At 43.0% G+C, this 13,910-nt stretch overlaps 1 protein-coding gene across 5 annotated transcripts in view; it reads right to left on the minus strand.

Moving 5' to 3' along the window:
- The window catches only part of hsf1 (heat shock transcription factor 1), a 98,055-nt gene that overhangs the window by 27,422 nt on the left and 56,723 nt on the right, over positions 1-13,910 (minus strand). For 2 of the 5 annotated variants that reach the window (XM_052015972.1, XM_052015974.1), the window contains exons 6-11: positions 12,211-12,272; positions 10,354-10,450; positions 9,776-9,906; positions 8,121-8,324; positions 2,487-2,570; positions 380-485 (exon numbers count right to left, since the gene is read on the minus strand). In XM_052015972.1, the coding sequence (XP_051871932.1) occupies positions 380-485; positions 2,487-2,570; positions 8,121-8,324; positions 9,776-9,906; positions 10,354-10,450; positions 12,211-12,272 (684 nt within the window). The remainder of the gene's footprint in view (positions 1-379; positions 486-2,486; positions 2,571-8,120; positions 8,325-9,775; positions 9,907-10,353; positions 10,451-12,210; positions 12,273-13,910) is intronic. The other 3 variants (XM_052015975.1, XM_052015973.1, XM_052015976.1) reach the window with 3 other exon arrangements.

The raw sequence follows: 13,910 nt of genomic DNA on the forward strand, positions 1-13,910 counted from the left end.
GGATAAAATCAAAATTCAGTTTGGCTGAGGTTTGAACTATGGATTTCATACAGCTGCAGTTGAACAATCTGCTGATTCATGTTAACCAGAAAAGGAAGAATTTCCAATTACAGAGGACATTACATGACCTTAGGATGTTAATAAAGCATTACAGAAAAGTTGCATGTCAGATAGAAAAGCCAGCAGCCAATTTCTGCCTGCATTGGTCTGGATAATGGGCATCTGGAGTGACAATGTAGTCCAGTTTACAGAGGAGAACTCACTGAATTGCAGCTAGATTCAGAGGTGGTGGTGCTAAATGGCTGTGGAAGGGATTGCTACCTTTCCCTCCCCCATCAGTTGATATTAAATAACCTGGAGACAATAGAAACAAACTTACATCTAAAAGTGTGCTGGATTCCATGCTGAAGGATTGTCCTGATAACAAGTTCTGTAGGTTATCCAGACTGGAATCAATTCGATCCAAGTGATTGTAGAGATCATTTCTATGCATGTAAAGAAAAAAATGTAATTCTTTAATTAAATAAAAGCTTGACATTTTCTATTCCTTATAATGTTTACTGCATCACTCTCCTCACCTTTAGAAGGATTCCAAGAAGCAACAAAAGTAAAGTTTATTTAAAAATAAAGCAGCAACCCCATCCACCTAATTTCACTTCTTCTACTGCAATGTGCAGTGGGCCAGTGAATGCCCAAGCTGTATCCCCGGCTCCAGTTCTCCTTCCTTATCCATGGAGTAGTTTTTAATACATCTGGAGAATGAACAATCTTGAGCAGAGCTGATACTGGAAACCCAACAGATGGCAGAAACCAACTTTACACTCTAAGACTTGGGGATCATAGTTTCAGAATAAAAGACATCAAGGGAGGAGGTGGCAAATGGGATTCAGGGACAAGTGTGGATGGAATACCCCATCAGCCACAGTCTTCTGGAATATCACATCAGGTTTAGGGTGTAGCATGACTCACTCTTGCTCCTGTGACTTCTGTTGAGCCTACTCCACATGGAGCATCTCAGTGTACAGCACCATCCACCAAAAGTGGCCGGTTCAACCAATTTAGCAAATGCAAATATTGTACATACTTTCTGAATGCATGTGATAATTACTGAAACATCATCATGCTGAAAGTTTAAGAGTCTTAAATCCCTTTAAATTCACTCTTCAATTCACGAAGAGACTATCATGCACCTGCCTTTGTGCCAGTGCAGATTTGCATGTTCATACCAAGTGCTCAAGTAACAAAAATGTGACAGAGCTAGTTACTAAATACAAGAGCCCAAGTCAAATATTGAAGGATTTATGTGCTTGTACACGTGGGGGTGTTCACTGGAGTCACCATACATTTTGGCACTAACGTCAGAAAAAGTTTTCCTTCTATTCTCAGATCAGTGATTGGAGCTAGGCCATGTCAGTACCAGCATTTAAACCACCACTGGGAAGAGAATACTCAAAAACTACGCACAATGTTAACACACGCACACTCACACACAGAAATATGTACACGAGCAGACAGCATATGGAAACAGAAGCCATGAAAAGCGAAGACTGAAGTCATACAGCAATGAGGTAAAAGGCTGTGCAGTTAATAGAGTACTGTGAAGGAGGTGGGTCCTTGCTTTGCTGAGTTACTACCATCTCAGGGTTGGGCACTGATGAAGACTGAGATAGATTAAAAAAGTCAGAGGGGGTAGATATCATGGGAGCTGAATTACACATCTAAAAGAAAACTTCACAACTTTATGTAATGAAAAGTAAATTAGCAATGAATATCAATAAATAAATTTATGTTGGGAGGAGGTTGGTCAGGGTCTACTGGGTTTCTGGAAACAGTTTATATAATGGCAAATGAGACAGCAAGTGAAAGTGATATTATGCTGGACGTCCCAAGGAAATGTCTATTCAGGAGCGTAAAACTCATCAAAATTAATGCAAGTGTAACAGCGATGAAGAGTCAGTCTACAGAGTGCACAGCACGAGGAGAGTGATCAGAATGTACTAAGCACACACAACTAATACAAGATATTGTACAATATCAGCACATCTGAAAATAATCCACAACACAGGAAAACTGCATTTTCTCTTGATAATACATCACCGTGTCTATTAGAGGTTGCAGAAGCTTCTCTATCACCTTCAAAAGAATCACTGAAGCCTAATTATAGATTTGTGGAATTTCTAGAAGTCCATTGACACTAAGTGGCATGATTACAAATTTTATTGTCTTGGGCTCCTTCACAGAATGAAGCACTAGTGCTTACAGGTATCACTGGTGGAACAGTAGGGTGACAAACTGAGGGAGTTTACTGGTTTTAATGTTGTCTTCCTTGCCATCCCTGCCAGCAGTGCATGATTAAAATGCTCGAATAGGTGCAGAGAACACATTGTCCCCCTTCCTTTCCTATACCCATTGCACCCAAGCTGGAGATTTTCTACTGAGACACGTTGTGTATATCTGTGAGACAGCAGTATAATAGAAGTGCTAACCCTATCAGTGCTCTGGGACGAGTAGAAGAGGAAAGACTGGAGATAACACAATTGACTTCTGACATCTGCTGGGCTTGAATCAAACTGAAAGATAGAAACAGAAGATCATGCTAGGCACTACACTGCAGAAGTAACAGCCACCATTTCCCAAATCACATCAACATCCTCCACACCAAATACAAACATATTATTTCACTGCAAAGTACAACAGGTGTGAGGTGAGTATACTGTATTTGTATATTAAGATTGTTAGACCATATAGCACGGGAACATCTGTGCTTTTCTGATCATGGTCTGATGAGGTGTACACCACAGGACATTGAGGCCTTTTTTTAAAAAAAATTACTCAATCCTATGATGTGGACATCATGGCAAGCCCAACCTTTAACACCATCCCTGGTTGTTCTTAAGTTGATGAGCAACCTTCCTGAACTGCTGCAGTCTGAACAATGAAAGTACTACAAACGCAGACACGACTAAGGTGTCTGGACTTCACGAGCTGTCCATCTAAGATTCAACATTCATGAGCTGCTCAGTTGAATCAATGGTTAAGAGCCGTTGGAAGAGATAAGTTACCTTTAAGAACAATTAGGAATAGATAATGAATACCAGCCTTGCCAGCAATCTGAGGTGGAGATGGTTGAGGGCTTCAAGTTCTTAGGTATAAACATCACCAACAGCTTGTCTGGTCCAACCATGTAGACACCATTGATGAGAAAATGCACAAGCACCTCTATTTCCTCAGAAGGCTAAGGAAATTGGCATGTCCCCATTAACCCTCACCAATTTTTATAGATGCACCATAGAAAGCATCCTATCCAGATGCATCCCGGCTTGGTACGGCAACTGCTCTGCCCAAGACCACAAGAAACTGCAGATAGTTGTGGACACAGCTCAGCACATCATGGAACCCAGCCTCCCCTCCATGGACTCTGTCTACACTTCTCGCTGCCTCGGTAAAGCAGATAGCATAATCTAACCCCACCCACCCCAGACATTCTCTCTTCTCCCCCTTCCCATCAGGCAGAAGACACAAAAGCCTGAAAGCACGTACCAACCACCAGGCTCAAGGACAGCTTCTATCCCGCTGTTATTGAACAGTTCCCTAGTACGATCGGACTCTTGACCTCACAACCCACTTTGTTATGGCCTTGCACCTTACTGTCTACTTGCACTGCACTTCCTCTGTAACTGTAACACTTTATTCTGCATTCTATTGTTTTATTTTGTACTACCTTAATGCACTGTGTAATAAATTGATCTGTACGAATAATATGCAAGACTATATAACAATGTATGACAAGTACATGTAACAGTAATAAACCAATTACCAATAATACCCATAGCTGTGAATGAATACAAGTGGGCCCTAAAGAGGATAAAACACTCGAATGGACCACTTGGGCTGAATGGCCTACACTCTGTGTGTGAAGCTTTTAATGCTGGAGGCCAAATAAAAAATTTAATACTGAGATTATTATTGAATATGGGAATCTGACAATGTGCAGCCAATGTGGGTAAATGGAACTACGTTCCAGATTAGCGGAATTGGTCTGAAGGACTAAATGGCAGACCCACATTCCCTTTTGCTACCTCCTCTCATTACAGCCAAGATTGGAAATAATGGATTTAAATCCATTATTCACAATGCAGTTATTGTTAGTTCAGTGATTACATGTAATTGGCCTCAGGTAGATGTAGTGTATATGGATTTCAGCAAGGCGTTTGATAAGGCACCCCATGCAAGGCTTATGGAGAAGGTGAGGAGACATGGGATCCAAGGGGACATTGCAGTGTGGATCCAGAACTGGCTGGCCCACAGAAGGCAAAGAGTGGTTGTTGAAGGGTCGTATTCTGAGTGGAGGTCAGTGACCAGTGGTGTACCTCAGGGGTCTGTACGGACCCTTACTCTTTGTGATTTTTATAAACGACCTGGATGAGGAAGTGGAGGGGTGGGTTAGTAAGTTTACGGATGACACGAAGGTTGGGGGTGTTGTGGATAGTTTGGAGGGCTGTCAGAGGTTACAGAGGGACATAGACAGGATGTAGAGTTGGGCCGAGAAGTGGCAGATGCAGTTTAACCAGGATAAGTGTGAAGTGGTTCATTTTGGTAGGTCAAATATGCTGGCGGAATATAGTATTAATGGTAGGACTCTTGGCAGTGTGGAGGATCAGAGGGATCTTGGGGTCCGAGTCCATAGGACGCTCAAAGTGGCTGTGCAGGTTGACTCTGTGGTTAAGAAGGCATATGGTGTATTGTCCTTCATCAATCGGGGAATTGAATTTAGGAGCCGAAAGGTATTGTTGCAGCTATATAAGTCCCTGGTCAGACCCCACTTGGAGTATTGTGCTCAGTTCTGGTCGCCTCAGTACAGGAAAGATGTGGAAGCCATAGAGAGGGTGCAGAGGAGATTTACAAGGATGCTGCCTGGAATGCAGAGCATGCCTTATAAAAGCAGGTTGAGGGAACTCGGCCTTTTCTCCTTGGAGAGACGGAGGATGAGGGGGACCTGATTAAGGTGTATACGACGAGAGGTATTGATAGGGTAGATAGTCAGAGGCTTTTCCCCAGGGCTGAAATGGTGGCCACAAGAGGACATAGGTTTAAGGTGCTGGGGAGTAGATATAGAGGAGATGTCAGGGGTAAGTTTTTTAACTCAGAGAATGGTGAGTGCATGGAATGGGCTGCCGGAAACGGTGGTGGAGGTGGATACGATAGGGTCTTTCAAGAGACTGTTAGATCGGTATATGGAGCTGAGTAAAATAGAGGGCTATGGGTAAGCCTTGTAATTTCTAGGGTAGGGACATGTTTGGCACAGCTTTGTGGACCGAAGGGCCTGAAATGTGCTGTAGTTTTTCTATGTTCTATTTGTTACATAAAGTTCTATTCATAGAATTGTTCACACACAGAAGGAAATCATTAGGCAAACCAAGTCTGTACCACCACACTCAAAAAGCAATCCAGTTATTGACATTCTGATTCTGTGGCCTTGCACCTTATTGTCTGCCTGCACTGCACTTTCTCTGTAACTGTAACACTATATTCTGCATTCTGTTATTGTTTTCCCTTGTTCTACCTCAGTGCACTGATGTGATGAAGTGATCTGTATAGATGAAATGATCTGTATGGATGGTGGGCAAGCTGTTGGAAAGGATTCTTAGAGATAGGATCTATGGGCATTTAGAGAATCATTGTCTGATCAGGGACAGCCAGCATGGCTTTGTGAAGGGCAGATCATGTCTCACAAGCCTGATAGTGTTCTTTGAGGTGACTAGACAGATTGATGAGGGTAGTGCAGTAGATGTGGTCTACATGAATTTTAGTAAGGCATTTGACAAGGTTCCACATGGTAGGCTTCTTCAGAAGGTCAGAGGGCATGGGATCCAGGAAAGCTTGGCCGTGTGGATTCAGAATTGGCTTGCCTATAGAAAGCAAAGGGTTGTGGTGGAGGGAGTGCATTCAGATTGGAGGGCTGTGACTAGCAGTGTCCCACAAGGATCTGTTCTTGGACCTGTGCTTTTCGTGATTTTTATTAATGACTTGGATGAGGGGGTAGAAGGGTGGGTTGGTAAGTTTGCAGACAACACAAAGGTTGGTGGTGTTGTGGATAGTGTAGAAGATGGTCGAAAAGTGCAGGGGGACATTGATAGGGTGCAGAGCTGGGCTGAGAAGTGACAGATGGAGTTTAATCCGGAGAAGTGTGAGGTGGTACACTTTGGAAGGACAAACTCCAAGGCAGAGTAGAAAGTTAATGGCAGGATTCTTGGTAGTGTGGAGGAGCAGAGGGATCTGGGGGTCCATATCCACAGATCCCTGAAAGTTGCTTCACAGGTGGATAGGGTAGTTAAGAAAGTTTATGGGGTGTTAGCTTTCATTAGTCGAGGGATCGAGTTTAAGTGCCATGAGGTAATGATGCAGCTCTACAAAACTCTGGTTAGACCACACTTAGAGTACTGTGTCCAGTTCTGGTCGCCTCATTATAGGAAGGATGTGGAAGCATTGGAAAGGGTGCAGAGGAGATTTACCAGGATGCTGCCTGGTTTAGAAAGTATGCATTATGAGGAGAGACTAAGGGAGCTAGGGCTTTACTCTTTGGAGAGAAGGAGGATGAGAGGAGACATGATAGAGGTGTTCAAAATATTAAGAGGAATAGATAGAGTGGACAGCCAGCGCCTCTTTCCCAGGGCACCAATGCTCAATACAAGAGGGCATGGCTTTAAAGTAATGGGTGGGAAGTTCAAGGAAGATATCAGAGGAAGGTTTTTTACCCAGAGACTGGTTGGGGCATGGAATGCGCTGCCTGGGGTGGTAGTGGAGGCAGGTACATTGGTCAAATTCAAGAGATTACTAGATAAACATATGGAGGAATTTAAAATAGGGGGATATGTGGGAGGAAGGGGTTAGATAGTCTTAGGCGAGGTTTAAAGGTTGGCACAACATTGTGGGCTGAAGGGCCTGTATTGTGCTGTACTGTTCTATGTTCTAAGACAAGGTTTTTCAATGTAGCTCAGTGCACGTGACAATAATAAACAAAATTAGGGTCAAAAAGGCTGAGTTTGTTTTAATGGTAGCAAAGGAAGATGACGGAAGATAATTGAGGTGTATAATGTTATGAGACCAGAAGAGTAAATAGGAGGGACTAATCTCCCCTAGCCGAGGGTCAAAAACCAAAGTGGGGGGGGGGTGGGGGGGGGGGATAGATTTAAAGTACTCAGTAAAAGGAGTAGAACAACATTAAGGGAAAATTAGGAAAATTTATTTCACCTGAAAGGTTTAGAATTCACTGCTCAAAATGCTAGTGGAGCAAGAAACACTCATCACATTTGAAAAGTGCCTGTGAATGCAGCTGACGAGCATAATCTACAGACGTTGGGATCAAGTACCGCACAGCGAGATTAAGTTGGGTACCCCTTTCTTGTCCGGCATAGACACAATGGGCCCAGTAGCCTTCTTCTATGGCAAAGTAAAGTTCACTGGTGTATTTCACTTACCCAGCTGATGAGGAGTGCTTACAGGGAACCGCAATGGAGTATGCCTTGACTCGTATCTATGAACCGGCAGCACACATCCTACAGTCTCTCTACGCCCATTTGGTTTGAATTGACTAAGCAGCCATAAGAACTCCCAAAAAAGCAAGGAATTTGTATCATGAAGCATTAGTGTGCACATACAGGGTTAGATGGAAGCTTCTCACTTCCCTCTGACTTTCACAGTTCCTGTGTTCTCGGTGCCAATAATTGCTGGGGTATAGTCCTAATCCCTTGATGGCCAAGCCTATTCTATTCTTGTTGGTCACGTATGGTTCACCACTGTCAACTACCCTCTGATGGATAATCCAAGTTCAGGCTGGTCCAAAGGCCATTCATGTACTCTTCCAGTAAAATTGCCGGAGACATGGGAGGGAAAATGAAAGTCAGTTTATTTTTCACCCCATCTCCAAACACACAGAATGGTTAAATCTATAGTTGTGCTCATACCATGACCATTAACCAACCCTGCGTAGATCATTCACTGAGCGTGACTTGTAAATGGCAGCTAATCACCACATACACCCACTCATGGAGAGGAGCACTGCAGAGTTAATAAGCTACTGATCTGTGGGCAAGGGAATATTTCTTATATTTTGTCCTTACTTGTCAAGGCAGGCCACACTGAGACATTGGTCCTCAGGCTGTGGTTGTGCAGTGCTACTGTCATTGTCCTCCAGGATGGAATCGATGAAGGTTGATGGAGAGAGGGGCTCTTCAGTGCCAGTGGCAACAGGACTGACCACCTCAATTTCCGGCTGAGCTGTTGGACTTGGAGGCTCTTCTTTAATATGGAGCAGAGGACTAGTTCTAGAAAAGACAAGGGAAGATTAGGAGGAGGAGGAGGGGGAAGAGGAGGAGGGGAAGAAGAGAGGGGGACAACTTAAATGCAACAAAGGACAAAGTCCAGTTGCTGACTGGACTGCCTTTGCATCCCTTACCCACGTTTGGCTCTGCAAGTGACAAGTCAAGCCGACTGCTTAAAAAGAACAAGAACTTTGGCTTTATAAACAAGAGGAATAGGTGCAGAGGATTTACAAGTACAGTACAAAGAGAATATTTTCTTTGTTCTTACAGCAGAATAAATTTGGCAGTGGCTTAAATAAGGCTTTACTTTTATGATTCTAAAAGATGATAGATCAAGGATGTTAAGTACAAATTGGAGACTGGGGCAATGGCAGAAGGATAGTAATTTAAGATAATTGGTAAATGAACAAGAGACATGAGAAGCCAGAGAGAGAATGAGATTTTAAAAAAATACAGCAAATGTGAATTTTACTGCCTATTGTGGCGTTGGAAGCAGATTCACAGACAACCTTCAAAGGAGGAATTGGATCAGGAGAATAATAAACCAAATGGTAAATTGGTTTATTATTGTCACATGTACTGAGTAGAGTGAAAAACTTCTTTTGCATGCCATCCATACAGATCATTTCATTGCATCAGTGCATTGAGGTAGTGCAAGGGAAAACAACAACAGAATGCAGAATGAAATGTTATAGTTACAGAGGAAGTGCAGTGCAGGCAGATAAGGTGCAAGGCCATAACGAGGTAGATTGTGAGGACAAGAGTCCATTTTATCATACTAGGGAACAGTTCAATAGTCTGATAACAGCAGGATAGAAGCTGTCCTTGAGCCTGATGGTACCTGCTTCCAGGCTTTTGTATCTCCTGCCCAATGGGGGGGGGGGGGGGGGGGGGAAGAAGAAGAGAGAATGTCTGGGGTGGGTGGGGTCTTTGATTATGTTGGCTGCTTTACCGAGGCAGCAAGAAGTGTAGACAGAGTCCGTGGAGGGGAGGCTGGTTTCCGTGACGTGCTGAGCTGTGTCCACAACCTTCTGCAGTTTCTTGCAGTCAAGAAGAAATTGTTGGAGGAAAGTTGATAGGTAATGGGATATTGAGTATTTCTTCTGAGGATCTGGCAGAGCCACAGTATTCTGAATTTGTCATACAATCATGCTTAACCAACATCACTTTTAAAGAAAAGATAAAATCAACTCATCAAATCATATAATAGTTCAAACTGCCTATTTGTGAGAATTATACACTATAAAACTATTATTACCTCCACTGACAGGGAGAAAATGACAATATGACACAATGCACCTCAGATGGCAGTTCTCCCCACGAGTGGAGTTAACATCGTAATAAAAATGAATCATACTTTGGCAGTGTACCATGTGTTGGTTGGACTGATGCTCAAAGAACAAAGGCACTGGAGAAAGATTCAGACTAACACTTGATGGTATTGACATACTCACCTTTCCACAAGAGATGGGGAGGGTGAAGGGCTGCACTGTGCCAGGTCTGTGATGTCCGAAATAATCGGACCAGACGACAAAGTGTTGTCTGGTGAATAACAGCTGTTTCCTGGAAAGTTTGTACAAGTTTGCTGTAATTAAAAGCATGGACAAAGATAAAGAGGCTGTGGACAATTACTCCAGGCAGAATATTACCTAGACTATTTGTTTGTCTGCTTCCCATCCCATTTTTGTGCATTTTCCTGATTTATGGACAAAACTGACTTCTGGACGTCCGTAAAGATATAACCTGTTCATTACTGAGGAATAGCCTGTAGTTACAATTACTGATACAATCTTTTAACTGCAGATTTTCTTTAATTAATCCCTAGCTGTTATGGCCAGATTTGAACTTCCGTCGGCAGATCAATATTCCAGGCTCTGGATCCAGTCCAGTAATAATCACTAATATACCCAGTGTCCGATTCTGTCACCAGTGTGGATGGGAGTTTCATCAACTGACTGTGGAAAACAATGCATGCAAGGTCTCCATTGATTAAATATGTATTAAGATGCTAAATATGCATTATAGCACTTACTGTCAGTGCTGCTGATTCCTGCAAGGGTTCCAAGGAGAATGGACGACTGTACTTTGGCAAGGAATGCGCAGAACTACTATCATTTAACATCAAAGGCCTGAGTGAGAGGAAGAAAAACATAAGTGAATATTTGAGATTCAAACATTACATGTACATGCAGACAAACATTAATTTTGGCATTCAACTCAAACTAAAGATCTTGCATTTGCTAATTTAACCATAACAAAACTAAACTGTAAAAATCTCTCTCTCTGTATTGACTTTGAATATAGAAGAGACTTAAAAAAAGTTTAAGTCGCATTAGGTTACAGGTTGAGTGGGTTGCAAGTAATCAGCCCACGAACCTGTTCTGACAGTCAGTTAGCAAATCTGTACCTCAATTACTTGCCAGGGGAGGTGGTGGAAGCAGATACCACAGCAACACTTAAGAGGCATTTAGACTGACACAAGAAAAGGTAGGGAATGGAGGGATATAGATCATGTGCAGGTGGATGGGATTACTTTAAATTAGCATCACGTTCAGCACAGACACTGTGGGCTGAAGGGCCTGTTCCCGTGCTGTACTTTTCTATGTTCTAACTTCATTAACCCAGCAATTCTCTGGATCCCTCAGGGCCAGTTTCAATCCTGAAGACTCCAATAACATCAGTCCATTACAAAGAGGGCTGCAAGAGAAGGCAGCTGCTTCCACATGCAGTTCCCACTGAAAGCAGCTGTTCTGTTTATCCTGCCACAGTTGCACATGCAGAGGCAGAGAAATACAATGCTCTGAGATGCAAGTTGCCAAGAAGATAGCAAACTGTGAGGACAAAACACCAATGAGCTGAAATACACAAACCGTGCAATATTTATTTGTTACTGGAGGTCAGAGTCCAGAGATAAACTTTGGTGGCCAGAATGCTGATCCCAGGACTACAGAAACTGGGATGGCTCATGGAAGCAGTGATTTAATAATTGCATAATTATGAAGTGTTTTGACCAAGGAAATAGGAAAGTTTCACTACAAGAACCAGCGATATGGTGAGGGTCGAAGTGGAGAAAACAATATTTTAGTTTCTGAAAAAAAGTGGTATGATCTGGAATACAATGCCTGAAAGGTCAAAGAAAGGAGGTTCAACAGCAAGCTTACGAAAGAGAACTGGACTTAAAAATTGTAAATTAAAATGCATGTCATTGAGCAATACAGCACGGATACAGGCCCTTTGGCCTGACTAGTCTGTGCCGACCACGGTGTCCACCCAGCTAGTCCAAATTTCCTGAGTTCTGCCCATATCCCTCCAAGCCCCACCCCTCCACGTACCTATCCAAGGGCTTCTTAAATGATACTATTGTACCTGCCTCACCCACTTCCTAGTTCCTAGGGAAACAAAAACTAGGCAAAAGCAGGATGGAGTGAATGGCTTGTTCAGCCCTGTATAACTTCATGCCTCAAACTGATGGAAATCTAACGAGCCATGAATGATCTCAGTAAAACCATCAGGAACAACCCTATGTTACAGAGGAAGTTAACTACTGGAAACTGCACAAATTCTTCATCTGAGACGGCAGTTGTTCCTATGATACATGAACTGGTTTCAGAGACAGCAAGTGTGATTACTGTGGTTTTCTCTACTGGAATGAACATTTTCTACATTATCACACACTTAATTCATATCTTGGTAGACAAAGAATGGCCATAACTGCCTGCAGATACATTTCTATTCTGCGGCAAAACCAGAAAAATCCCTTTCTAACATCCACAATCTGTGGCAACCAAGTTAATGTGTCAATACAGCCTTCCATTGATCATTAAGTTGCAGACCACACAGTGAACAAAAGACATTAATTTCATTCCTGTTACAAAATGCTCAGACTCACATTTTCCTCTTCACACCGATGACTCTGTTGGACTGCACAAGTGAAATTAGAAATTGAATTAGCTGCAAAAGAAAAAATAAAGTTATAATTCTGTGCAAAAATAAGTACCAATCCAAACCATAGCCATTCTGCGCCATCAAACAAATCCCTTCTCAGTCCCAGACTCAAAAGAATCCTGTTCCTTACACAGACCCATCTCCTCGCTCAGCTCCAATCCCACATTCTCCTTCAATCGCAGATTTACACACACGGTCATTTGGTGGACTTGGTGCAAATATGAAGTTAGACTGACTTAGAGCCACTGAACACCCACCTCCCCGGGGGGAAAAAAATCACCCAGTGCTACTTCATACCCACTCATTCATAATTCACCAGTGCTTTGCCCAGTTGGCTCACCCTGATAACCAACCCACTTACAACCGGTCTATCATGTTGAGTAATGAATCATCAATGCAAAAGCTTAAGTGCCAACTGTTCAACAACAAGGGCATCTCAGGTGACAACTACTACTATAATCTAACCTATTTCTGGTCTTCGTGGCAAACACATCATCATAGCTACTCTGTCCAATCAAAAAGACCCCTTTTCTCAGTCCCAGACACCCCATTGCCTGCATAAAAGTGCATGACCCCACAAGGTGGGATGTCTTCCTCCAAACTAACCTTTCTTGCACGGCAAAATCCCCAGAACAGTCGTCTCCTCCCAAATGTCATGCCATGCAAACTAGCATGTCCATTAAACCGACTGCTTCCTTCTCTGTGGATCCAACCCTCTCGCCAAAGCAAACCCTGCCATCGCAACCCACACACCGCCCCAACCCAAAAATTTAAAGATAGGAGTGGAAGGTGAACCTGCGCCACACACCCTCAGCTCAGCTGAAGTCACAGGACAGCCGCCTTGACAATGGAGAGTCCGCTGGGAAGTGCCATTAGCAACATAGTCTAAAAATTAGAAATTTCACACATTAATCAAAAAGATGTTAGCTAATCACCTAATGCTTTTATTCATTTGTGGGATATGGGCATCACTGGCAGGGATGGCATTTATTGCCCATCCTCAATTTCCTTCAAGCTGCTGGTGGTGAGCCACCTTCCCTGAACCACTGCAGACCATATCACAAGATACACCCACAGCGTTGATGCAGCAGGAATTTCAGGAAGGAGACCCAGTAACCACGAAGGAACAGTGGTGAATTTCCAAGTCAGGATGGTGTGCGACTTGGAGGGGACTTGCAGGTCATTCACCTGCGTCTTTACGCTTCTAGGTGATGCATCTTGTGGATTTCAGTGGGGTTGTTGAAGCCTTGGCAAATCATTCCACTGCATTTTGTAGATGCAAGTAATGGTAGGAGACAATGTTCAGGGTGTAGGACGGAGTGCCAATTAAGCAGGCTGCTTTATCCTGTATAGTGCCAGGCTTCAGTGTTTTTGGTGTGGCACTCGTTCAGGTAAGTGGAGAAAGAGGGTGCAGAAGGTTCACTTGCTTTTATTTTGAACACCATGCAATTCAAACAAATGCCTGAGCATTGAACTGATCACCTTCTCTAACATCACAGTAGTAAAGCTTAATCCCAAGGTTAATAGCGCTAATGAAATTACCCAGCAGATCTTCCAGAGCAAGGTACTGGTCCCATGACTTCAGGCAACTTAATCACTACGTCAGCATTCTTGTGAATATAAGTAATTTAGTCTTAAACATGA

The sequence above is a fragment of the Pristis pectinata genome, chromosome 5, assembly GCF_009764475.1.
Source record: "Pristis pectinata isolate sPriPec2 chromosome 5, sPriPec2.1.pri, whole genome shotgun sequence".
Taxonomy (NCBI): Eukaryota; Metazoa; Chordata; class Chondrichthyes; order Rhinopristiformes; family Pristidae; genus Pristis; species Pristis pectinata.